The sequence below is a fragment of the Cyclopterus lumpus genome, chromosome 17, assembly GCF_009769545.1.
Source record: "Cyclopterus lumpus isolate fCycLum1 chromosome 17, fCycLum1.pri, whole genome shotgun sequence".
NCBI lineage: Eukaryota > Metazoa > Chordata > Actinopteri > Perciformes > Cyclopteridae > Cyclopterus > Cyclopterus lumpus.
This window is the reverse complement of record NC_046982.1, coordinates 14,477,975-14,504,928: the sequence shown is the minus strand read 5'-3', so window position 1 is coordinate 14,504,928 and position 26,954 is coordinate 14,477,975. Positions and strand designations below refer to the sequence as shown.

General features: G+C 41.8%; 1 protein-coding gene across 2 annotated transcripts; it reads left to right on the top strand.

Annotated features, from left to right (window-relative positions):
• The first annotated feature begins 1,484 nt into the window (after positions 1-1,484).
• zfyve9a (zinc finger, FYVE domain containing 9a) lies at positions 1,485-25,269 on the top strand. Of its 2 annotated transcripts, none has more exons than XM_034554685.1 (19): positions 1,485-1,696; positions 7,836-7,941; positions 8,672-8,779; positions 9,960-11,404; positions 12,878-12,977; positions 13,445-13,621; positions 13,792-13,955; positions 14,508-14,637; positions 15,010-15,132; positions 16,535-16,690; positions 17,722-17,946; positions 19,425-19,507; positions 19,718-19,822; positions 21,256-21,406; positions 21,632-21,712; positions 22,617-22,779; positions 24,115-24,220; positions 24,606-24,782; positions 25,050-25,269. In XM_034554685.1, the coding sequence occupies exons 3-19, from the start codon at positions 8,710-8,712 to the stop codon at positions 25,209-25,211; spliced, it is 3,618 nt and encodes a 1,205-aa protein (XP_034410576.1). In that variant the 5' UTR covers positions 1,485-1,696; positions 7,836-7,941; positions 8,672-8,709; the 3' UTR covers positions 25,212-25,269. The 2 variants fall into 2 exon arrangements, with proteins under 2 accessions (XP_034410576.1, XP_034410577.1); XM_034554686.1 differs by lacking the exon at positions 1,485-1,696 and adding an exon at positions 1,762-1,880.
• Positions 25,270-26,954: the final 1,685 nt, after the last annotated feature.

Sequence of the window (26,954 nt, the reverse complement as noted above, 5' to 3'; positions counted from 1 at the left end):
TGCTCATTAAATCTTAATTTGCAATTCAAAAAAGTACAACATATCCCCCGACATGGAGTACAAGTGGGAAGTAGCAGAAAATGGAAATACTCAAATTGCAGACTTTTCCTATTACAAACTCGCAAAGGAGATGGATAACTGTTTTAGTTTATTGCTCTTTGATTTAATGATTAGTGTTCCCCTGTTGTGGAACAGAAAATAGGTTATTTTATTATGTCTGGTTCAAGTTTTTTATTTTTATAAATAATCTTGGATCAATAATGAAAACGACCTTAATTCCATCGCTATCATTATGTGTTGTAAAACTTCTGTGTGTGTAACTAAGTAGAGGTTAAAATGCTTTAAACCATTTTGTTCACGCATCACTACATCTCTGCAACACTGTCACATCCCGTTTCATTGATCACCTCTGACGCGCCTCTGCTGCATCGTGCTGATCAATGAGCTGCTGCTGTCGGCGGGAGAGGTCCTACAAGGTTACCGGGGATGCATGTGCCATTTTGGCTCGTGTGTCTTCCCGTGGGGAGGGGGCGTAGCTGCGGACCCGCCCCGGGGCTCAGCACACAACCTTCAGCCCGGTTTGAGCCAAAATGTCCCTGCTGCTGCGGCTGGACCTCACAGCACAGCGAGGAGCTGGATGGAGCTGAACTGTTTTAGAGATGCGTCACGTTTCACAGTGACAGCGAGGTCAGCACCGGAAACTGGGTTGTCGCCTTTAAAATAAGAGCTCAGAAACGACACTTTTTTTTTTCTTAACAATTTTGAGATCAGGGGTGTAAAACTCAAGGACAGGGAGAGATCAGTTTTAATGGGGATGATGTGAATTGTTTAGAGGGAGATATTCTAGGTACTTTCTAGTGCTTTCACCGGTTTACACACCGGTTTATGCATCAGTAACAGAAATCAAATAATGAAATGTATAATATAACAGGTGGCAACTGCTGCATAATTTGTGTTCTTACTTTGCTTGCTGTACATTTATTTAATCATTCTTATGTACTTTCCCAGAGATGTTTTAAGATGCGTAAAAGTACTCTTATGATATTTGTTGTCCTATATGTTTTCCATAAAATGTAGTATTGGCACAATATGTTTCCTTTACTGATTAGCACATGAGGCTCAGCACCTCTGCACAAACATCATTCAGCACAACGAAGGTGAAATCGGACATAATGGACGTGCAGTATCATGGCCATAATCATGAACATTTTGTATTAACCATACAATTCTGCACTTCAGATTAACATATATACACACATTATAATCAGAAATATAAATACACACAAGGCTTTTACTTTAACATAGTTTCTTCATATAATATATTTTCATGAAGTATTACTTTTACATAAGTAAAATATCCAAATACGTCTCCCAACACTTAAATGCTTAGTGTAGCAACACATTTACAAATAGGATTTTTATTTTGAGATGTATAACCGGAAGCAGTGTATCTCCATGTTGGGTGTCTTGTTGGTTCTCCTTATTTTTCCCAATATTAAACCTTGGGGGAGGGATCCTCGAGTGTTGTCGCACAACTACGGTAGACTGCAGACTGTACTTTCCGACTTGTGCTGTTTGAGTTCGGCAGCGGAGGTTCTTCACGAGGATACTCAAAATAGCCTTCAAAGGCGATTAAGTATGACGGATACTGACAGAGGGCTGCGTGGGGCTGCACGTAAAGATGAGGATTCATCCGGTGAGTAACTGAATCTGTTCTCGTGACATTTCACACGTCTGTTGGTGCCCGAACGTTACAAACCCGCCATTGCAACGGCAAGTGTTCCATCAACTCCGCCGAAGTCGGTGCGGAATGTGTTTCACGGTCCGTTTAGCTCGCGTCACGAAACGGCAAGGCGCGCCGAGGAAAAGGTGGCGTTACGGTAACACTGTTTCACGTTCAGTTACACAACACGTTAACGCGGGCGGCTTTGCGAGCCGGTAGCTAAACATTGACTAAAAAAAAAGCGAGCGGTGCGGCGGCGGAGGAGGAGGAGGAGGAGGAGGAGGGTGGTGATGTACTTCCAGTGACTGTGAGGAACGGGCTGAGCGAACGGAGGAGCAATGCGTGTCAAATGACCGTTTAAAAAAAGTGGCCGTTAGCCCCGAAGCCCGCCGAGTCCGCGGCGGTTGCGAGCAGCAAGTCGCTGCCGTCACTCGGCGCACGACTACCCGCTGAACCGCTGGAGCCATTTCTAGCTACTCGAGTCCCTTGTGTGTCCTGCTGCTGTACAGTGGTGTTATTCAGTCTCTATGTTTAAAAAAAAAAAAAAAACTGTTTTACCATTTTGTTCAGTCGTCCTTGTGAGAAACTGTTTTGGAAAGTTCCTTGTGGCCTTTTCGGTGTGGACGTTGGATTCAGCTAGCAGCCCAGCTAATGCAACTAACCTAGGTTAACTATGAAGTTATTCACAGAACCTGTGCTGTGTTTGATTTGTGTCGCTGTTCGGAAATAACCTCCCACGTTTAATACCACAGAGTGGTTTCCCGTGGGGTTACCCCGAGTACCTGTGACTGATATGGACCATCTGAGGCTGTTTGGCCTGTAGGCAGCAGCCACAGCCACAGTGACACTTTATGGTTGCATAATTTAAGCTGATGGCCATTTATCTGTGCTCTTGAGAGTTGGTTGTTGGTCCAATCTCTTTTGCATTTACCCCATCGTTTTGTTTCATGGCCTCTAGTCAAGCTCTGGAGGTGGATTCACGAAGACCAAATGGGGCCCATCCCAGTGCCACCTTGAATAGTAATCACCAGTCAGGAATACAAATGAATTTGTCACTGAAGAGAAAGCCAGATCAGATGACATTAAATAATCTGGAAAGGCTAAGACGTTATGACTCCCTCTTGACTGACTGTCCAACCTGGAGGTAAAACACACAGGACTTTTAGTTTTTTAAATCTTTATCTCACTGCATCCTCAATCAGTGATGAAACACAGGGGGGTGATTGAGTAGACTGATCCAACAGGCTCCCCATGTAAAGATCAGCTCTCATTGTGCAGAGACGTCTTAGATGTAGGTTACTGTACGCTTTCAGAAAGTATTACAAGTCTCTCCCTGATGGCAGCCCAACAGCCTGTCTCCTCTTGCAATTTTTTTTTCCTGTCTTGTGGTTATTAAATGTAGATCAAAACATTAAGGGAGAAAAAAAAAGATGATAATAGCTTTTGACATTTGCTGTGAAGCGGAGCAGCTCTTTGTAACAGGAGGACAGCCACTCTCTTTATTTGTACCTTCAAATCTCTACAGAGTTACCATTTCAACCTTTCTTGTCAATGAAATGATCTTTTTTCCTTTTTTAATTGAGGAGGGAGTGACCTTTTTAGAGGGTGCAAACTTGTGGCATTTCTTTCTTTCTTTCTTTTTTAAATGTGTTTTCCAGTAGTTTCTTAGATCTATAGCAGCAATGGAATGACACATAGTCTTACAGGAGAAGGTAGGACAACTCCCAGTGTCCTCCCAGTCACGGCTTCAACCATTACGTAATAATGTGTCACGCAGTCATGCAATCATGTTGTTAGAAAGTGATGTCAGTCCATTCTTAAAGAGAGGAAGTGATCATTTGAGGTTTCCTGTGTTCACCCCGAGTAGACAACGTCTGGAGCAATACGTCTCTTTGTCTCGGGTATGGATCTAAAACTGCTGTTTATCAGGATGTGAGCTTGCAATTCTGAGAAGTTTTCAGTAGTAAAAATAACTTATTACTACCTACCTCCAAAAAATCCCACTCTGAAGTTTGGGAGCCCAAAAGAATACAACTGATTGATTTTAGGACTAGTCTTAAGCTTTGACTTATATTTGAAACAATTCTGAGCAAAAAAATGACCTTGTGCTTCCAATAATGAGACAAAAGGTCAGAGCTCCACTTTCAAGTGCTGTCTGAAGAACACCTAAGTGTTGTAAAATAAGGGGCACATTGAAGTTCCCAAATGGCTGCAGGACTGAGTCCGAAAACCTGGAAATTAGATCAATGTGTTTTCTGAATGCGTTTTCGTTCTCTAGATGGCACAAGATAAGGAGTTTTTAATGTTTTTGTTCTGCGGTATAAAATATGGAGGTACACCGTGTGAATTTTAAGCTTTTTCTACGTGTCTTAAAAAAAGAGACTACAAAATGTCATCACGCGGACTAGTCAACTTTTACAGCCTCGTTGTGGTGCAGTTTGTTTGTTGTCTTAATATTTGCTATTTACTTATGCTGATTGTCTTCATGCCCAAAAATAATAAGTGTTTTTCATTTTTGAAGATCAACTTGCGAAACAAATCATGCAAGTATCCTAAAAGTTTTCCAAAGAGTTTAATTTATTTAACAATCAAAGATCCAAAGGCATAATCCCATTGGCTTTTCTTGACGAGGGAACCAGTTGAATTCTAACTTCTGGGGATGGCCTACAAGACTACGTCACCCCTGCAGCTCTCTATTCCCCGATGCACTAAATCAAACAATAGTAGGCCTCCATGTATGCTGTGAAAAGGTTCTACAACCATAACATGGAAGAACACAGTGCATTTATGAACTGAAAATACCATCTTCTTGCAGGAAGTGGATCTCCAGAAATAACGATAGGCAATCAAATGAAACGAGAAACCTCCAAACAAATTCTTGAAAATAAACCAACCTAAAATGAGAAAGTATTATTCATATAAACCAAATCCAAAATGTAGTTACTTTCTATATAATTAATATAATAATCTACTAGCTCCATCCTCCTATATATGTGACATGAACCTAACCAAAACGTCAATGATTATTTGAAAGGTAACTCCACCTGAGGTGTGAGGAAGTGAATGCAGCTCCTTCACAGGAAACGACAACAGAAAACAGTCTTGTTCTGACAGCAAGGACTTAATGAACTGCTGTAACGTTCTAGTTTGTTCGAGCTTTCTCGCTGTTTATGCCCTTGTCTTATTTAATTTGACAGCCATGCCAGGATGTCCAGTCAGGCATGGTTTATCCTGTTAGTAGTCTGTTAGGCCATTTCATTATTAGCATGTCTGGCTTACGCTGGAGGCTGGAGCACGGCTGTACTGTATGGGGACCAACTGCAATTAGCTTGTTTTAAAAATAGGGTAGTCTGGTCTTGTCGGTAAACGTTATGTGTATTATATGTTTACACCATTTTACACAACGCCCGTATTTATGTTTTGCCCTTTTTTCATATATGATTTTTTACTATCATTATTTTAACACTAAGATGTATCATATTTCATTATCCGTGCAGTGTTTTTGATCAAATCAAACACTAAACACTCCCTGGATCCAGCTGCTCTAGTGTGAGGGACGTTTCTCTATTTTATACCATTTTAATCTAATACCTTTTGAATTTTGGACGGTTGGTCGGACAAAAAAAGTAATTTGATGTCCTTGTACTATCTACAAGGACATCAAAGCAGATTAATCGGTAATGAAAATGAATGTTAGATGTTGTTGAAGAAAGCAATTTTGTAGTATTGAAGACAGAGGTAGCGCTCAAATGAGGCTTGGTTAAATAAGTTAAGCAAAACGTATCCAGTTTTTATTATTAGTGGTTTAAGTCGTACAAGACTCTGAGGCCACAGCCATGCAAAGTTCTCTTTGAGGCTGTACTTTGTCACAGCTGCGCTTTGAGCTAAATAATAATAATAATGCATTTAATTTATAAAGCGCTTTTCGTGGTACTCAAAGAGGATCCCCAAAGTTGTGACAAAATGACCTTGAGGGGATATTAGTTGATGATGTATGTACTGAATTTCATGGCAATCCATACAGTTGTAGATGAGATATTTCAGTCTGGACCAAAGTGGTGGATCGACCGCATCCCTCAAGCTGTGCACTAGCATGGCTACAAAAATTAAACCTTTTATCGCAGCTTTACTTGTACTGCTGGTTTCACAGTGTTTTATATTATTTAAATGTTAATAGTTTGTCTCTTTGTCTGATTCACAAGCAACTTCATGACAATATTATGTGCTCTATTAATTTGTGTTGGATATTAGGTTGTCATTGGTTTAGTCTTAAAAATAGTTTATAGGTCAATTATAATAATCGTAAGGTGAGCTCCACTGTCTTTACAACAATCTCGCTATTCTTGCTTTTACTTCAGGTCAAACAACATTTTTTGATTCGTCATTAGTTGAGGAGTTGCAGCATGTTGGAACAAAACATTATATTAATGTATAATCATGGTGCTGGAGGACCAATTTCCTTTAGTCCTACAAACTCGCTGACTGACGCACTCTCTCATGCACATATGTCTCCTTTAAAGCATCTTCCCAAATTTACATGTCTAAAAATACAACTCCTTTACGCACGTCGACTAAAGATGCATTATTCAATGCCGCCTCTGCAGAGTAATTAAATCTTAATCAGGGACGGGCTCCTGTCCTCATGCAGGCGTGTGTGTGTGTGTGTGTGTTTGTTCAGGTAGACCCTGATGAAATAAAATGTTAATGTCCATTTTATGGGGCACCCTAGTGGTAAACCGTATAAGGTGCTGGGCATGGATTGCAACGTCTCTGGACGTAGTGACCCCATTAAAAACTACTTTGAGGCAAAGGTCTTGTATTGCTGCTTCTGTAAACAAACTATAATCAGGTTTGTATTTTTCAAAGATATCTGTACCAAAAAAGTAGATATTGCCACCGTGTACTAAAATTGCAACTAAAAGTTGAGAGACCAAAAACTGTACCGACCAAAGTGTGTTGAATTGCACGAATTAGAAAAATAATAATAATTATTTTGAAGTAAGATTGACCTTTTTAATCTTGTGTTTGAGTTTCTCACATGTATAAAAATGTTTCATTCATGAATATAGTGTATCGTGCAGTAGAGTAGATTACAAAAAAAGTGATCATATAAAATATTTATAGAATTTGTATGTGAGCGGTGATGTCATGAGTGAGTTATTGTGTCATCATGCTCCATCTGGACTGCTTGCCTAAAGGGTTGTAACATGCACTAAATTAAGAATATTTTAAACATAAATAATACATTGGTGAATGAAATAAAAAAAAAAAAAACAGGGCTTTAATTAAAGTAGCCTTTTTGTAGTTGGTGCAATTCTCATCAGTGTTTCCTCCAGCCTCGTCCCCGGTGTGGCAGGAATGGTATGACCCGCACTACACATTACATGTGTAGCCTCCTGTCCTGTGCCTTCACTGTTTTGTGCTGACGTCATGTCCATGCTTGCATCTTAAACTAAGCGGAAAATGTGTTGACTCTGCTCTTTTCTTCGAAGCCTTCGCTCTGCGGAATATCTGGTCTCTAGTGTAATCCCATGTCGTGCTTGTCCTTATGAGAATGACCCTGTAGTTCAGCCTGGTTGTTACTCATTTGCATCCCCACACACACAAACACACTCTCTTTCCAAGGTCCTCTCATCATCAAGGACAGACTGGGCAGGTTATCTGTACAATGATTCAGGCTTCAGCTGTTTTCCATTCATGACTCTGATTGCCGTGTCGACGTCGAGTGTGTATGGTATTGGTTCACTATGTAATGGTCATGTGCAGTACACACAATAAGCATGATGTACTTAATATCAAATTAAGAACGTGTTGTTCATTAAAGTCCCGTATTTATCTAACATTTTGTTCTAATTCATCATCAGCGTGATGGGAGGAGACATTGAGCTGTCTGATGTGATGTTTTTTTTCTTCATTTCAACATATGCGTGTATCATATGCTTGAAAAAACGGCTGCAACTAACGATTAGTTTCATCATTGCTTAATCATTTCGGGTATACAATATTGTAAAAATGCCCCTCTCTGAGCTCAAGGTGAAATCTTTTTTTATCAAACCAGTAGTCCGAAACCCAAAAGCTCTTTTACTGATCAGTGTTTCCCTTCATGTCTAAGGTGTGGGTGCTGGGCGCTTGCCAGACTGGGTGAAGTGAGAACAGAGAGGGAAACCTGCTGACAAAAAAACCACCACCCGGGACTGCTGGGGAGGACCTCTGTGCAGGTGAGGTCTGACAGAGACCAGACTCGGAGCCTTATTTCATGTTTATACAGGAACTTTTCCCCGGGGTCAAAAAGACATTTCCTACCATTTATGTTAGGAAAAGGTGGCTGAACCATGGCTTCTTAATGATACACCGTCATTTGGTTTGATGTGTCGCATGGAGCCAAAGTGACGGCAACTATTTTGATTTGAGTTATTGTTTATCTTTTTTTACATTTTTTTAAGCAAAGCTGATTTAGAAATGATCTGGTTCTGGCAGTGATTAGCTGGTTTTTCTGTTTTATAACAATGTAAATGGAATATTTGGGGGGTTTTGTAGAAAGATGCAACGATGTCACCTGTGGATTAATTGGTTGAGTGTGTTCCTTTTTTTTCATAAAGGATGCAGCCATGTATTTTGTATATATAAAAAGCTTAAGAACCCCCTTCTCTTAGTATTTTGAAAATGGTATTAATTTGTATCCTGGATGTCACCTTGTCACTATATTCCAGGTCATATAATTTACTCCATAATCTTCCTAATCAATCTATCGCTGTAGTTCAAAGTGATCACAAGAGAAGACTGGCATGGGAGGGAAATGAGGAGTAGGAACGAACAGGAGTTAAAGGGGATGTTTCCACTTAAATCATATTAAAGTGAGACATGATACAGGCCATGATGGGGGCATCTGCATACAGTATGGGAATGTGAACGGACTAGGTATTAAGGACACGTTCTTTGTGTGACTAGGTTCACACGGCCGTCGGCAGGGTGGAGCTTCCTGACCCATGGAGAATTACTTCCAGGCCGAGGCCTTTAACCTGGATAAGGTGCTGGACGAGTTTGAGCAGAACGAAGGTGAGCCAATTTCTTTTAAATGGTTGTGGAGACGGGAACAAACAATGAGTCATTGTACTTGAGAAATGGCGAATGGGACAAGGTTTGTCTGGGATTGATATTGTATAGAAGTTGTGGTCAGGTTATGTAACCCATGAGTAAATCATCAGGGTTTCTAACAATCAGCCACCACCCAATGCATTGGCGTAACATACAATACAGTTAATGATTGAGGGTGGGCAGAGAGGGAATAGGACTAATTGGATTATCAATTTCCCTTGGGCTTGTGTGAAACTGTGTAATTGGTGCAAGACAATAGTCTTTTTCTTCTTTTTTTTCACACTTAATGCTCACAATACGTAAATAAATTGTGTTGGAGCCTTTTCCTTTTTTAAAAGCGCTTTCAAAGAGTTTATTTATGGTTATTGTAAAGATAACACACATTACTGAGCTGTGTATCTGCAGACTCTGAGCTCTCCAGTCCAAACAGTCTGGCTGATGATGACCGCAGAAAAATACCAGTCTTCCACAGACGGCATATTTTGATGGTACTGTGAGCTCAGTGTGTATTTTGGCTGTGAGTGATTATCTGTGTGTCCTCTGCCAGAGATCCAGCTTGGCAGATTAACTCTGAGTGAATGTGTGTGTGTGCTTGAACCTGGTTCAGCACATACTAAAACAGCTTAGCATAAATTCCAGTGGAAGGAGGAGAGCACAGTAGCTGACATTACAGTGTGAGAAAGTCCTTTTGAATAAATATCATAAGAATTTCTGCTTGTTTTACAAAGCATGTGTCTGCTTGACTGATGGCTCCCAGGGGTGACTGAGTCGTTTGCCCCACTTTCTCGAAATTTCCCAGTCCATCTACACACTAATTTCCTATTCCATGCCAACCTCATTTCTTAATTTGTCCCCTGGTTTCTTCCTCCCATTTTTAACTCTTTCGATCTTTTGTATTAGTTGCTTTTTTTCTTTGCTGGTAGCCACTTTTTCATGTCTTCAATGTGATAAACCAGCATGCTTTCCAAAAATGAGGGTAAAAGGTGACAAGATATTGACCAAATTATATGCAAAGTGTAGCAAAGCCACCAATGGATCAAAAACTGCCCCACTTCAACTCCTCACATAAAGACTACTGTAAGTTCAAATAAGGCAACATGAGATGGAAATAATGGTTGGTTTTCCTCTCTTTCTCTGCCAGATGAGACCGACAATCCTATTCTCTCGGATGCAAAGTGGACTCAGATCCTGGCCCCGCCAGCCCACCTGCTCTCTCTGAACCCTGCCCTGGCCCACGCAGACCTCAGTCTGCAGGAAAGTCCGCTGCCCTTCAAAACTCCCCCAGACTCCTTGTCGAGCGACTCCCTGGGGAGCAATCCTAAAAGACATCCCAGTCCCGAACCTCCACCCTGGGTGGAGGAGAGGCCGGGAGACGTCCACAGCCCACCCCTACTCCAGCCCAACATCGGCAAACTGGTGGGCACAGACGACCTCTCGCCGCCCCCTGTGACGGCCTGTACTGCTGTGGAGAATGGCTGCCCTGCCAGCCCACAACTGGATGGGCTCAGCAAGGAGACACATTCTCCTCCAGACAACCTGCCCGGTGCTTCTGACCAGGAGGCTAAACCTCATCAGGAGGAGAGAGCTGCCTCGGCAGGAGGAGGAGGCGCCGCTGTCAATCACACTCACTTTACCTTTGAGGTAAAATTAGGACACGAAGATGAAACTTTGTCTCTGAAAATTCATCCAAATGTACAACTAACAACACCAAATGGGGGACATGTCACAGAGGGGGCCAGTGCTGCTGTTCTGCAGGACATTGAAAAACTCACTGCAAACTTAAAAGAGGAGCAGATAAATATTCTCTTAAATAGGGGGAGAGATGTTCAGGTTGGTTGTGAGGTGGAGGTGAATGGTTTATCTCCTACGGACAGGGTAAGAGTGGAGGAGATGGAGAGGAGATGTGGTCCAGATGGACAGATAGACCAACTCCTCAAGATATCAAGCCTTCCCAATGGTTTGGAGAAGGAGAGCGGTAACCATTCCAAACTTAAGGAGACAGAAGAGGTGGAGGAGGGTTTGTCTCCCTCTCCCGTCCCCTCAAAAGAGGACTCTGTCACTGAGGAGAAAGAAATGGAGGAAAGCAAGCAAGAGAACAGCGATGTAGGAGCAGTGGGGTCAGGTAGCCTCCAGCCAAAACTCCACAACAATCGGCTGCAGCCGGTTAGTGTACCGTACGGAGGTGCACGACCAAAGCAGCCGGTCAGCCTCAAGCTCCAAATCCCACAGCCGTTGTCGGGTCAGGTCCAAAATCAGCTTGGCCCAGCCGCCATCAGCAGGAACAAAAACCAGGAGAACCAGTGTCGGAGAAGTACGCCCTCTGAAACTACACCCAATGGATTTGATCAGAGTGCAGTCGGGGTGAACGGGGATGGTGTTGTCCACTCTCCTCCCCCGATGCCCTCGGAGAGCCCAGACAATGACCTTCAAGCAGGCCAACAGGGCACTCTGTGCAGGAAACCTGTCACCTCCTTGGGGGAAGTTGCCCCTGTGTGGGTGCCTGACTCCCAGGCTCCTGTCTGTATGAAATGTGATGTCAAGTTCACCTTCACCAAGAGGAGGCACCACTGCAGGGCCTGCGGCAAGGTCAGTGGAGTGTTTTTACTTGAACATGTCGACTAAAACCCTGTCAGACTTGCAACAAAGACTGTAGCAACCTGGCATTTCTAGGCCAATTCTGTCATTGCATCAGTTATGGGTTGTGTATTTATAATTACTTAATAATTAGACAATGTGCTGTCACTCAAGTGCAGCTACACTTACAAAAAGGATCTTATCTGAAGCATCAAATGAAAGGCTACATTTTAAACAGTCATTCAAAAATCCATCCGACAAAATAATGTATACATTTCCTAATCTCACAGTAGTTTGTAAAGGTGAAAAAAAACAGAATGCAGTGCATCCATGAGATATTAATTGCATTAAGAGTAAGGTCCATGACATTGAAAACTCTTGCCAAACAGCTTGCTTGCTGTTATCATTATTGCTTTCTCCAGCTGCTTGTTCTCCTAAATGTTCACACCTCTCTTGGGGGTTTTGTCAAAGGGCATTCTGGGAATTACCAAATTATGTTGGCCTTTCAAGGTAGGTTTAGGGGAAAGCAAAACATACAAAATCCTTGATTTTAAAAACTGCACTAATGATTACTTTGTAGCAACATTATGTTTTTTATATTATTATACACACTTACCTCGAATCATCAAACTGTAAGATCTGTAATGTTTTGGCTAACATCATTTTGCAGTAAATCTTAAAATAAACTATACATAAATAAAATATCTCAACTGCAAACAAAATAAGATAAATAAGAGCTTCTTAACAAAAGACCAAAATAAGGCATGAAAGGAGAAAAACATGAGAAATTAATTTCAATTTTTAAAATGCATGATAGGCATAAACAATATTATTAAAAGAGCTTTGGTGAGGAGGTAAAGCAAATGACGTGCTTTGATAGATAGATGGATGAGTTCCCTTTTTTTTAGGGTTTTCCTTGCAGATAAACGGGTGTCCGGGTAGCTCTCGAGGATTATGGCCAGCTACACATGCAGCGGGCGTCCGCACAATGCTTTAAAATGAAGATATGGTCGCTGACATGGCACTGGAATATCTCCAAACTGCCACCTTATTTCCCATGGTGGTAAACAAACCTACTCTCTGACACTTGAGCAGAGAGGAGCTGGCACGGCGGTAATACTGACACCACCACCGGGGCCGATTGCGGGACCAGACAGCTAGATCCACGAACCAGTTTATGATGGTGCGGTTAGGATCTGAATGTTACTGGATAATGATGTGTAATGAGGTGCAATAAATGAAAAGTGCCCTGCGCACAGCTGCAGCTCATTGAAGCCCCGGCAGAGTACAGGCAATCAATAGCCATAAAATGGCACATTTGCAACACACTTACAGTACATCCCAACTGCTTTTCAATTCTTCACCTTTTTAAAATAAATCCATTCTCCAAGTTAAGTAAAATAATGTGTTGAAATCTTACTCGGTGGGCTCATCCTTTTGTAGGAATGTGGTACGAATGTATTTCTTTGTCTTGTGTATTTTAAGGTGTTCTGTGCGACGTGCTGCAGCCTGAAGTGCCGGCTCGTGTACATGGACAGGAAAGAGGCTCGCGTCTGTGTCACCTGTCATTCTGCTCTAACCAGTGGTGAGCATCATTGCAAGTAGACTTGTATGTTGCATTTTTATGTCCACCTTTTTTTATATATAAATGCAACTGAAGATGCTGCTCAATTTATAATTCAAACTTTACATCATTAATAATGTGATGGAGAGCAAGAAAAGGGTTTAAATAATTATATGTGCTTGTCATACCATGAAAACTAATTTTGTCTGCTGAAGAAAGAAGTTTAAAAGCAATATACTTGTGACATCTTTTTTATATTTGTAGTAGTTAATTGATACTTCTATTACTAATATATATTTCTGTTTAGACTTGGCTTTCTAAACAGAAATACATATTTATTTATTTCTGTTTAGAAAGCTGTCACCCATCCTGAACATGTGACCTGTTTATGTTGGATTTAATATATTGCTAGAAAGGGGTTTTCACCAATCTGTAGTTTTTACACTAAACAAAATGCATTTTTCCTGATTGTGTTTTCTGACTGTCAGCTCAATCATGGGAGACGCCGGCCACTGGAAGCAACCAGAGTCCGAACCCCAACAACCCAGCAGAGTACTGCTCCACCATCCCCCCCCTGCAGCAGGCCCAGGCCTCTGGGGTGCTCAGCTCCCCTCCTCCTACCGTTATGGTGCCCGTGGGAGTCCTGAAACCGGCTGGCAACGAGGGTACAACTTTTACCGAGAATAAATTGCAGCATTTTTATTTTGCACCTTTTTACAGTGTCATTCTGTCCTCACTACATTTGACTTAAGTGCTAGTTCTGATGAGGGTTTACATACAGTCTTCATTTACATAACCTTATGGTGTTTCACTGTGGTTCTCTCACCTTTTTTAGGGTGCCTGACACGGGAGCAGAGGAGGGTGTGGTTCGCTGATGGGGTGCTACCCAACGGAGACACCGCAGAGTCCCCCAAACTCCCAACCGCCAGCTCAACCTCGTCACAGTCACTGGCTATCTCCACATATTCAAACAAATCCTCCACTTCTGAATCCTCAGAGGTAGGCTTGGCACGAAAAAACATTCAACCACAGCTAACACTATTACGAGAGCTTGTTATTGTTATATTAGCTACTCTGAAGGCACAAAGAACTCTTTCTGTGGGATTATTGGTGGTTTACTGGCTGGGTCACAGACTTTTCAAGGAAACATTCCTTGGTTGCTTAATCAGAATTAGAAATCCCAGTAGACTGGAACGCTTGCGTTAAAGTTTGTCTCGCAACAAATAACAAAACAGCAAGTTGAATCTGGTTGCTTCTGGTTGGCCGGGCTGCTTGTACACTCATTGGACTTGTTGAACAGAATCCATCAATCTGGTTGATGCTATGCAAACAGAACTTGGGTATAACATTGGACTTTCACATAACAGCATGAAAGTTATACTGGCATATTCAGTAATTAATTAATTAGATTTTACTACCAACGGTTTCACTTATGGTAAAGGGACTTCTATAGTTCACTATTAACAGGGTCATAGTGGACCATTGATACAAAGAGGTTCCTACTGTGCCTACATCTCACCCTACACCCCCACCCCTCCTCTCCACCCCCAGGCAGCCCATACCCCCGTTGCCCCAGTGGGCAGCCCCGTGGGCAGCTCCCTCAGTCTGATCCCGGAGGACGGGCTCCCTCCCATCCTCATCTCCACCGGAGTCAAAGGAGGTACGGGAGGCCACATCACAGGTGCTTGCCCTCATCCTCACCATTCTGCTGCCTTCTCATTGCTCTGTCAGCTGCTGTGTTTGTGCTTGTTAAGTGTGTTTTACATGTGCTCTGTATCATGGCTCATGTTTCGACCACTCATTGCCGGGGGGGAAGAGAGGGAATCGTTCATGGGAATGCAGTGATGATGATGATGATGAAAATAATTTTAAGGGGTCACTATCATCTAGGTCTGATCACCATTACCTTCTCTTACCTCACATGTGACTTCTTTATCATACTCACTCTGACATTTCCGCTCCCATCTTCGGTTCGTCCTGTCTGTTTACTTAACTTTACCTCGGCTCCTCCCTCCCTCCACCCTTTCCTTCTTGTGCTCAACCCCACCTGCAGACTATGCAGTGGAGGAGAGGCCGTCAGAGATCGTCCTTATGCAGCAGCTGGAGGAGGGAAGTCCAGACCCCCTGGTCTTCGTGCTCAACGCTAACCTGCTTGCCATGGTCAAGCTTGTCAACTGTGAGTATTTTAATAATGCATGGCAAAACATAAGGAATGATGGTCTAAGGAAAACACATATTTTACTATATACATAAAAATGTTGCCCTATACTTTTGTCTAAATCTATGTCATGTATGTGGATGTTCTTTTATAATGTGGATGTTCTTTTATAACCCTTTATAGAATATGTAGTGATGATCACTTCTCAGTGATTTCAAGTTTTCTGAGTAATTTATTAGGGAATTCTGCTACCTATTGTATAATTATTACATATCATTTAGCTGACACTTTTATCCAAAGTGACTTAAAATAAGTGCATTCAACCACAAGTACAAACTCAGAAACAAGAATCAAGAAGGTACAATTCAAGAAAGCCAAACTACAAAATACTATAAGTAAGTGCCATTGAAGTGCTAATCTGTTTTTATTCAAGATGTAGTCAGAAAAGAGGTTTCTTTTAGAGACTTTCTGCAGTCCTGATGTCAATGGGGAGCTCCTTCCACCATTGAGGAGCCAGCCAGGACAGCAAACAGTCCAAACATTGTTTAGTGACGGAGCTACAGGTCGATTGGTAGATGCCGAGCGGAGTGAACGTGCTGGGGTGTAAGGTTTGACCATGTCCTGGATGTAGACGGGACCTGAAGGGAGCGGAGTAGTGTGGGTGAATTTAGGTTGAAGACCAGTTGAGCTGCTGCATTCTGGATGAGCTGCAGATGTCGGATGGCACTCGCAGGTAAACCTGCCAGGAGGGAGTTACAGTAGTCTAGGTGTGAGATGACCAGAACCTGTGCCTCCTTCTCAGTGAGAAGGGGACGTATTCTCCTGATGTTGTGCAGCATGGACCTACAGGAACATGTCGCAGTAATGTGGCAGTTGGGGAGAGTTGACTGTCTGCATAATCTGCTCTGCAACAGTGATCAAGAACAGAATTTCACAACGTTAAATTGCCACTCTTAATTCCTATTAGCTCTCATGCTGTATGTAAAGTGCTTTGCTGGATATTCATTTATTCATCCATGCACTTTGCAGGTATGAAAATTTAAGATCTAAGCTTTTTAGCATTGCAAGAGGGAAACCACTTCTTTAAAGACAGATTGGACATGAGTTCTCTCAATTAAAATGTTGATCTTTCTCACTTTTTATTGATGCAATGTTATACACTTCATGCCCTTTATGTTGATCTGACTGCATTCAATTCAGAATTGGGTTGGAAGCGTTAGAATTAAGTTGCTAGGTCTGAGATAGTTAAGTAATAGATTTGCAGTCATGGCTTGATTTAAACTGTTTATTCAGACACAAGGCAAACTGTCAAATTTGACATGAGTCGTACCAAATGTTTATAGCTCTGATGTAACTTGGTAACTACCCTGTAGATGTCCAATGTGACAGACTAATCTTCTTGTTTTTTTTTAACCCACAGATGTAAACAGGAAGTGTTGGTACGTGACGACGAAGGGCATGCACGCCGTTGGCCAGGCAGAGGTGGTCATTCTGCTCCAGTGTTTACCTGACGAGAAGACCATACCGAAAGACATCTTCACCCACTTTGTTCAACTCTACCAGGAGGCCCTCAGTGGTAAGAACACAACCAACCGCTCCACCAGGTGGCGCACTGTGAAATTAGTCCACCTCCACCATACACGCCTGATGGCAGCTCATTAGTAATTTTGTCAACGGCTGAGTCTACCTGTCAGATGTTGCCCTGTTAAAGAAGAGCAAACCCGAAAGTAATGTAGGATAATCTATGGGGAAAATGCTCTTCTTTCCTTTGTTCCGTAGAGACGACCGGTATATCATGTCGTCCTCTCTTTATTTGGAAACAAGGTTATTGTCTACTGCTACTGAAGTGAGTCTCTGCCTTTTTCATGAAAAGTGGTGCAGACATTAGCATCCTGCTGTCAGGTCACCTCCCTCCAGGCTTGACACCTCACCAACGCTTATCGTGCGTTTTTAACTCCGTATGCTATGGCGCAAAATCGGCTAATATCGGGTGACTTTGATGGCTCGCTCCCCTCAGGCTATTTCCTTTTTTCATATTCACACTGGGGCAGTTTCAGGCTGGAGGAAGAGAGACATATTGTGTGAGTCATCTCTGATTAACTCGCTGTCTGTCAAGTCTTGGGAAGAAGGGCTTGTTTTAGCAAGTCCCTGCCACTGAGCTTTGTAGTGTCATTATTGCGTTATGTGGCATCTAAAGCAAGTGATTCCTCCTGCAGATAATTAGTAACATGAAGCTCTTCTGGTAATACGAGGCTGTAAGGCGAACAGGCAAGATACGATAAAGATGAGAAGAAGTTGTATTCATTGCTGTAGAACTAAAATCAGAATAAGCAAGAGCATTTATCCATACAGTAAACACTAAGACTCACTTTCATATTGACCTCTCTTTTCAGATGATACTGGTTTGTCTTATTTTATTTTTTTTTCTCCTTTGCTTCTCATTTGTGTTCATTTTCATGAAAATGAACCCTCCCCCAAACTCCTATATATCACTACTCCTTTCTCCTCAACTATCCATGCCTTCCCCTCTCTTATTTCACCAACCCCTCCTCCTACTCACGTCTCCTATATCACTAACTTCTCTCCCTTCTTTCTCGTCTCCTAAAGGCAACGTGCTGAGCCACCTGAGTCACTCATTCTTCACGCAGAGCTTCCTGGGCAGTAAGGAGCATGGTGGTTTCCTCTACATCAGCCCCTCCTTCCAGTCACTGCAGGACCTGCTGCTGCCCAACCCACCTTACCTCTTCGGTATCCTGATGCAGAAGTGGGAAACGCCCTGGGCCAAGGTCTTCCCCATCCGCCTCATGCTGAGGCTGGGCGCAGAGTACCGATGTGAGTGCACAACTGTACAGTACTCTGGGGCTCACAACTGTATAGTGATTAAGTATAATTCAATGATTTAATATTATTTCAAAGTGTTGACATGCAGTCTAAGTTTACATAACATTTCAGTGTCCATAAAGAAACTTAATTTAGTTGCAAGTGCAAAACAATCTATATTGACAAAGACGATACAATAACATGATTGTCCCACAAAACAACGGAGTTTCTAAATTAATTCCTGGCTGTGGAAACGACAATCTCACCTCAAGGTCCATTTGGTAGCTGTATTGGAGCTTTCCATCATATCACATGATTTTCATAAGCAGACAAATATTTTTTCCAGTCATGGAAATGTAGATGTTCATATTTCAATCAAAACTTAACATAAACTTAAAAAAAGTTTATGAGGGCAATGATTCAGTTTGTAGTTTGGTTGTGTAATATTCCACTGGTATAGACCAGCAAGATGATTAACAAAGAGTGCATGTTTCTGTAGCATGTTGGAACCAAACGTCACAAAGTACAATTTTGTGAAAGGGAGAGTAAAATATTAAGATCCAGCTTGATCTAGAAAGCTTAGTATGTTAGATGAAGCCTGTCGACATCAAACCAGCCTGCTCTCATACATTTATCACAGCGTTTCACATGGACCAGGAAGTCTTGTGAGAAGTTTTATCTCCACCAAATCCCCTTTTCTCACAGCGAGAGCTGCTAGCACGGAGCGCCGCCTGGCTCTGCTAAGCCTCTTGTCTGCTTCTAGCGAGCTTGAATAGAATACATTAACAAAGCCACATACAGTTGAGGATCTTAAACGCAAAATGCCCCCATCACCATGAAATTAATCCTCCACACAAACAGTGTCGCTCTCTACACCGGTACCTCTTACCTTAAGCAATGACCAGCAGGAGTCCGGGTTGCTCATCACCCCGCTGAACTGCAGATTGAGGTTGAGATTGTTTTTGTTGTTTTTTTATTGCTAATGAGATGGTGAGATCTTATTTCCAGCTGTTTGCTGAGATGAGGCTAAAAATAGTAAAAGGAGCTTTGATTGCTGGAGAAGGGGGGGGGGGGGGAGATGTGTGTGTGTGTGTGTGTGTGTGTGTGTGTGTGTGTTCTCTCGTTTAGTTCATTTGCATTTATGAGTGTACAGAATAGAAAACTTGGCAAACACAAGTTGTGCAGTAAATATTTTTAAAAAAACCTGGAAACTCCTACAAAAACGGATGAAATGGATTAATAATTCTAACTAATAAGATAAGTAAATCAAAACATCCCTTTCTGTAACCTTTTCTAACCAAGGCTCAACCTAAAACGATTACTCAACCTAAAACGATTACTCAACCAGCATCATGTTGCTGAGGAACTGAATGAGACGCTTAATGAATGGGGAAAAAAAAATAAGTAGCCGTGACATTACAAAAAACAACACATGTTAGTAGAATACAGTTCTTTTGTGGATTTAACAACTACAACATATTGTTTTCCAGTTTATCCGTGTCCTCTGTTCAGTGTTCGCTTCAGAAAACCCCTCTTTGGAGAGACTGGTCACACTATCATGAATCTGCTCGCAGTAAGTTGCTTTGTTTCTCTCATTGTTTATTTTCAAGGTTGAAGAGCTCTGAGTTATGCATCTGAAAAATAATATTGGCCTTAAACACATTTTCCAAAATGTAGCGCATTCTGTGTGTAGTCCTTCACAGACATGAAATTTAATAATATGAACATCTACATTTCCATGACAGTTTTTCTGTCCTCATCCTTTTTTTCGTGCCTGTCTTAGGACTTCCGTAACTACCAGTACACGTTGCCGGTGGTGAAGGGTCTGGTTATGGACATGGAGGTAAAAAGGACGAGCATTAAGATCCCCAGTAATCGTTACAATGAGGTGAGTGTCTTGCATCTTGTTATCACCATGACAACATCACATACCAGTGAAACGGACAGCCCCATCTGGTTGTTCTTTCCATTAAATACACTTATTGTATTCATGATATGAATTCACTTTTTATCCGTATTGCCCACTGCTCTCTTTAGCTTAAGTTATGAGTCATGTTGAACACGGAGGCTTCTTTTGTCCTAATATTACCAGAGCATTGTTACGGTGTGATAGCTATGTTTATTTTATTTTATAAGAAACTACTAAAATACACAGAAAATTGTGCCACTGTCTTGTTAGTTCCGATTATAAGAACTGTTTTGTCACACCATTCAATTAGGCAGTCAATATTACACTGGCACAGTCTGGTGTCCATACATGTGGGCATGCACAGTACTAAATGATCCTCTATTATTCTGCTTATTCAGATTGCTTCCTTGATGCTTCACAAACCAAATGGATTGAAGCATTACTTAGCTTTTGAATTTAAGATTTAGAATGACTGTATATATTTATATTTACAAATATGGTGCAAAAAATTGGAAGTGACGTGGGACCTTGCTTTCCTTTCACGTGGCCTTGGTCCAGTCGTTTAGTTCACACCAGAGTTTAAATTGACATTTCACACGAGTCAATCTGGTTTGTTGTCAAAGCAACCTATATCTGCAAACCTTCTACTTCAAACATTTGTATTTCAGATACGGAGGGAACAGCTCCACTTTCTTTCTACTTGTCTCATGTTGCACATTTGAGCTTTTTATTCTTTTCCCTAAAGTCAAAGATAATTCTCTCTCAAAAAAAATTAAACCCTCCACCACACTAATGACATCAGTGGCGGAGGCTCCTATTAGGCTCCCCTGCAGCTGAACATTAAGCGTGGGCTGCCGACTTGTTATAAAGCCGCTGCCTCGAAGGTGTGAATGAATGTTCGACCAGAGGGGGAGAGGGAGAGGGAGAGGGAGGGAGAGAGGGAGAGAGAGAGAGAGGGAGAGAGAGGGAGAGAGAGAGGGAGAGAGAGGGAGAGAGAGAGGGAGAGAGAGGGAGAGAGAGGGAGAGAGAGGGAGAGATAACAGATGGGAACCCACTAATGTGAAGAGGAGACCGTTTCTCAACAGCTTGCAGGCAAGCCTTTAGCGCAGCAAGTGGTTAAAGTGCTCCAGATTTTTAGTTTTATTTCTGATTTGCAAAACATTGCTTCAGAGAGACGCGGGGGATTTAGCAGAGTTATTATGTGGGATCTTCCAACTATTGATACCCACCCACCATGTCAATGTCTTTCTTAACAATCTGTCATCTGTATGCCATCCCATTCAACTCGATGACTTTACCCACAAGCCCACTGCAATAAGGCTTAACCAGGCAGCCTGTATTAAACTCATTTTTCTCAGCTCACACACCCAAAGGGCATCTTAATTAGACATGGATATTATTTGTCCTTGCAGCTGATGAAGGCAATGAACAAGTCCAACGAACACGTGCTGGCAATGGGGGCGTGTTTCAACGACCGGGCCGACTCCCACCTGGTGTGTGTCCAGAACGATGACGGGAACTACCAAACGCAGGCCATCAGCATCCATCACCAGCCTCGCAAAGGTGCTGACAGAAACATATTTCACCACACTTCCTTTTATTTCTCACCCAGTCTGGTTTTTATGTCCATCCAATTGCCTGGAGCGCTCACTTTGCCTGAAGATCCTCCTCCTGTTATCTCTGGTCCTTCCTGATTGCCTGAAAGTTATTTGACCTTGATTTAATTGTTAATTCATGTAGTTGATCTTTGAGTTGTGATTCTTTTTCCTCTTTGTATTTTTTCTACAGTTACTGGAGCCTGCTTCTTTGTATTCAGTGGTGCTTTGAAAGCGTCGTCGGGCTTCTTGGCCAAAACCAGCATTGTGGAAGGTGAGAAATGTGACCAAAGTCATCTTGGCTGTAAAATATTGGTTTGGAATATTTGTATGAAGTTACCTCACAAATAATAAGGCCCATGTTGCCACAAATTAATGGTTAAAGCTGCAATTAGGGAGTTGGAGGTACCAACTGTCAAAGATTTGGCTATTCAGTTATTTTTATAGCTATTTTGCACAAATGTTTTATGATAGAAATATTGCAAACCAATGAAAGACTGTTTTATGCCAATATTTATTATATTGTTGTAATTTGCATCAATGTGCAGGAGCACAATTATTTGCCAGATATTTAATACAACTGAAAGATAGAAGAAAAAAAATTATATTTCCCGCCACTATCGGCTACTAACAGTTATGATTATCGGTTATCCTCCTGGTTATTTTTCAAATTTGTGTTGTCCATAAAATTCTTTAATTCAAGCCCCTGAGTTTCCTGAAGCTCAAGGATACAGTACAAAAACTCAAAGATATTCAAGTTACAGCTAATCTTCACAGTGAAAAGCTGAAACCAGACTTAAAGGGATGTTTGGGTCTTGCCAATGATGGACTCGGAGAATGAAAAAAGGTAAACGTTTGCAGCAGGCGACTTGTGGTTCCTGGTATTGGTTAAACGATGCAAAATGCTACACTTCGCATCATCTCTACTGAGACTGTCCAGCTGCACACGGCCAATTTTTAACAATCTTATTGCGTAGTTGTCACCAACCTTGATGGCATTATCATACTCTTCATGAAGTAAACTGATCTTCACATGTGGTTTCCCCTTTTCATTTTATAACGTTTAAATGTTTATCGAAATTGTCGAGTAAAGTTCTGTCAATCTACTTACAAGATTAATTAACTTTTTGTTTCAGCACTCATCAAATGAATGCATCTTTTCTTCTCTCCACCCTTAGATGGTGTGATGATCCAGATCACAGCGGAGACCATGGACTCTTTACGTCAAGCCCTGAGGGACATGAAGGACTTCACCATCACATGCGGTAAAGCGGACCAGGAGGAGAACCAGGAGCTCGTCCACATCCAGTGGACAGAGGACGACCACGACTTCAACAAGGGGTAAGAAAAGATGGCGCTGCGATGGTGTTTTGGGGAGTCGCGTTTTGTCTCGATATGTTTGTTGTATTGTTGAAATGTACGTAAAATAAAGCCGTAGGCCATTCCTGGGGTTTCACTTTCACACTTTGCAATAAACCTGCTTCTGAGACTGGAACAGATGAGACCTGGTGAACAGACAAGGAGAGGGAGATGAAAGAGATTATTTTATGTCACGGACAATTTAACTGATGGCCTCTCAACCGCTGCTTTTACTACTTTGCTATAAAAACTCATTATGTATGCTCGGGGGGGAAGCGCTCTGGAGGAAATTCTTAGCCAGGTGGAATGATGTGGTTTGACGTGGCTTTGAGATGAAGACCAACCCAATCAATTTTACAGCAGTCTCGATAAAATCTGCAAATTAAATGTGACTTTTCACTATTTGATATAATGGAGGCCTTTCAGCAGGTACTTTATCCCTTCATTGGCAGAATATTATCTGCACAGCAGCTGTTTTAACCCCCATTTCACCAGATCAGAAATCTGTTTCCCACCTCAAGATGGAGTAATACATCTGGGAATGATGAATCCCAATGTTGTGAAGGAAACGGGACAAGCTGGCTGGTTATGTCCATCTGACAAAAGACAATTTCATGTGAAGCGAGTGAACCAATCCCAAGACTCCACTGATGATGCATTTGAATCCGTGACTTGTTTACAGTTCAGCATTTACAGCAATGCTTTTGAATTGTTGTTGAGTAATAAAAGAATTGCAATATCATTGGCATCGGACAAAAACGTCTCCTCGTCTACCATGTTCCTGAAAATGGAGATGTCTTCCATCGTGTATATGCTCATCTGGCCTTGGCCCTTCTTCTTCTTCTCTTGAGTTTGATGCCGTTTGCCAGAAACCAAAAGTGTTTCATTACAGCGATCTGCTGGACTGTCCCTTTACATTCATTCTGACTTTGTCATAGCATGTGAAAAGGTGCGAGATGAGACTGTTCCTGAATGTAGCGCAATCACGAGCAGTGTTTGAAAGATTATCCTGGGAACTACATGTGAACAAGTTTGTAGTCCGCTACAATCAGATCATGATGGCCTCCTACTATTTTATTTTTAAGCCTCACCGCCAGTCGAGGCTGGAAGTTTTCGGTCGCCCGTCTGTCACATTCTCGTGAACCTGAAATTTCAAAGGATTAACTGATTTATATTTTGGTAGGTAAAAGGTCAAAATCACTGCAACCTTTTTTTAAAAAAAATTTTATGACTATTTGGCAACATACTATGACATTTTATTTATTAAAATCATAAGCTCTAACTAACACTGTTGTTTTGTGTGTTCTGGTTATTTAGCGTCATTAGTCCCATTGATGGGAAGTCTATGGAGTCGATCGTCAGTGTGAAGATCTTCCACGGCTCGGAGTTCAAAGCCAACGGCAAAGTCATCCGCTGGACGGAGGTAAACAGCTGACACTCAAACTCATCATTTCACTGAGTATCAGTAAGAAAATAAATGTTTGTTTTAGAAGTATGTAAAAAAAAATTTAAAAAAAAGTCTGATTTACTGACATTACACATTATGGATGCAAAGTATGTTCTACTGCAGCTTTAGCCTAGTTTCTTTCGCTGTTATCTGTAAAAGAAAAAAACTTAACTCAGCGCAGTTGACACCATAAGGAAATTTTATTTCCTTCTTCCACAATGTTTACTAATTATCAAATTCTCAAAAACACGGCTCTGAGGCGGATGTTTAACTCTCTTAATTGCATGCTGTTGCTATTGTTGGAGGGGTATGTGTTTGTTTTGAAAAGCAGTGAAAATATTCTAGTGTTTCTGTTTCGCAGGTGTTTTTCCTCCAGAGTGAAGATCAACCCAACGGCCTGAGCGACCCGGCTGACCACAGTCGGCTGACGGAGAACGTGGCGAGAGCTTTCTGCGTGGCGCTTTGTCCGCACCTGAAGCTGCTGAAGGAGGACGGCATGGCCAAACTGGGACTGAGGGTCACACTGGACTCTGACCAGGTGGGACAGTTCAGATAATACACAGACATTATCGTCTTGTTCATTTCAGATTGAAGGAAACGATAGGCACAATATCCAAGTGCAGCAATCTTAAATAAATAATATTTATATTTATGTTTAATATAAATATTAACGTGTCAGGAGGTTGTTTCCCAGGGATTGGAGCAACTATTCCAATTATATAAGCAAGCAAGCACACAATGTAGAAAGACTGTCGCTCTAAAAAGCATCTGAAATGCGTTCTTTTTTGGGTCCTCATTGTTACAGGTGGGTTACCTGGCAGGAAGTAACGGCCAGCCGCTTCTGCCTCAGTACCTGAGCGACCTGGATAGCGCTCTGATCCCCGTCATCCACGGCGGGGCGTGTCAGCTGAGCGAGGGCCCGGTGGTCATGGAGCTGGTCTTCTACATTCTGGAGATCATCTCCTAGGAGTCTTGGCGGTTTCACCTCCAAACAAAATAAATACATTTACTTTATCTCCCTTCAACCGTTTGCACTTCAAGCGTCGGCAGGCGAGGAGCGTTCCTCAAGTCCAACCTATGCATCCAGAGGCTGCCTGGGGCCGAGGAAGCTCCCAGCTGGATCGTCTGTGTGTCCCGTGTACCTGAACCTCACCTGACGGGTACTTCTAGGCACTGTAACGCCACACTGGGGTTGAACAGTATGATTTGCTGGTGTTCAAATCCTGCTCGGAGCACCTCAGATGAACACCAGCAAATCATACTGTTCAACCCAGTGTGGCGTTACAGTGCCTATAAAAAGGAACAACCCCCTGAAAGTATTTCATGTTTTACTATCGGTGCAACATTGACTCAAAATAGATTTGATGTGAAGAAGACCCTCTCTACTATGACTTAGGAATATAAATCACAAAACAAGTTTGCACATTAGGACACACTTAAATCATTCACGTCGCAGTAATAACCCCGTGGGGAAAAGGTGAGCACATTGTCAGTAGAGATTTTATTATACTGAAGGTTTTGTGTTATTACTCACTAAATGGTCAAACTATTGCAGTAAATCGTCCTTCAGATTTTTTATTTTTTTTATTTGTATTATTTAGTTAGAAAAATGCAGAGCAAATGAGTTCCAGTAAGTGAGTCTAGAACTAAACAGCGTTGTACAACGGATGAAACTGCCCCGAAGCTGGAAGTGAACAGTTAGGCAGTGATGTATTTAATATTTTGAATGAATGTGTTGATCAGTGTAAAAAAAAAAAAAGAAGCCACTTCTACTTTGAGTCAATGTTGTAGAACGGTAAAACTTCCAGGGAGAATACTTTTCATAGGTGTTGTGTGTAGCTCACCCGTTACTCCAATGTCACTGTTGCAGCCGGGGGGGGTCCTGGAGCGCTGAACTCTGACCTCTGTGTAGCACGAATGCTCTTAAACGAGAGGGACTCGTATCCGCCGCTGAAAAGACTGGACTTTTTCCTCTGAAGTGGCGTTAAAAGGGAAATTGTGGAATCAAATCATCAGATGGGGAGATGTGAGGTGATGTAGGTTTTTTTTTAGTTTTTTCTCAGTGCCTGCAGCAGCGATTCATCAAGCGAAAAAGGAACATTTAGCTTTACTCATTGATCACCAGAGGCTTTAGTTCATGGATAAATCCTTTAACCTGCTGTACATATTTTTGTAGGCGTAGTAAATTCTCCATTCTATCTCTGCATCTGTAGACTCCATAAATCCCAGATAAAGACAGTATTACTGAAGTCATGGACTTCTGACTGACGCTCTGTGACATAACAACAAAAAGCCTTGTTGTCCTGCAGTCGACCTAAACAAAGGTTCCAATGCTTTATTGATAAACTTGATCTGAACATAAAGCTGAAGAGAGAAATCAGTTTTTAAATCTGATCAATCAACTCTTGTTGGAAAAGCCACTCCAGTTATGTTAAAGAGAATAACTTGACAATGTAAAGATATATAGAAATAAGAACTGTATTAAATTGCAGAAGCAGTGCACTGGATTCTAAGCCATTAACAGGAGAGTGAAAGCGAGCGTCCGGATGGCCGCTGTGTCCTGGAGGACCATGTTTTGTTTTTCACTGGAGAAATGTTAAGTGTTTGTAAAGATCCGGGGTTCCTGCAGAAACAAGGGTTTGATTGACCTGACGCTGAATGTATTTCATCTCACATTTCCTGCAACTTTATTATCATCCCTCCAAAGCCC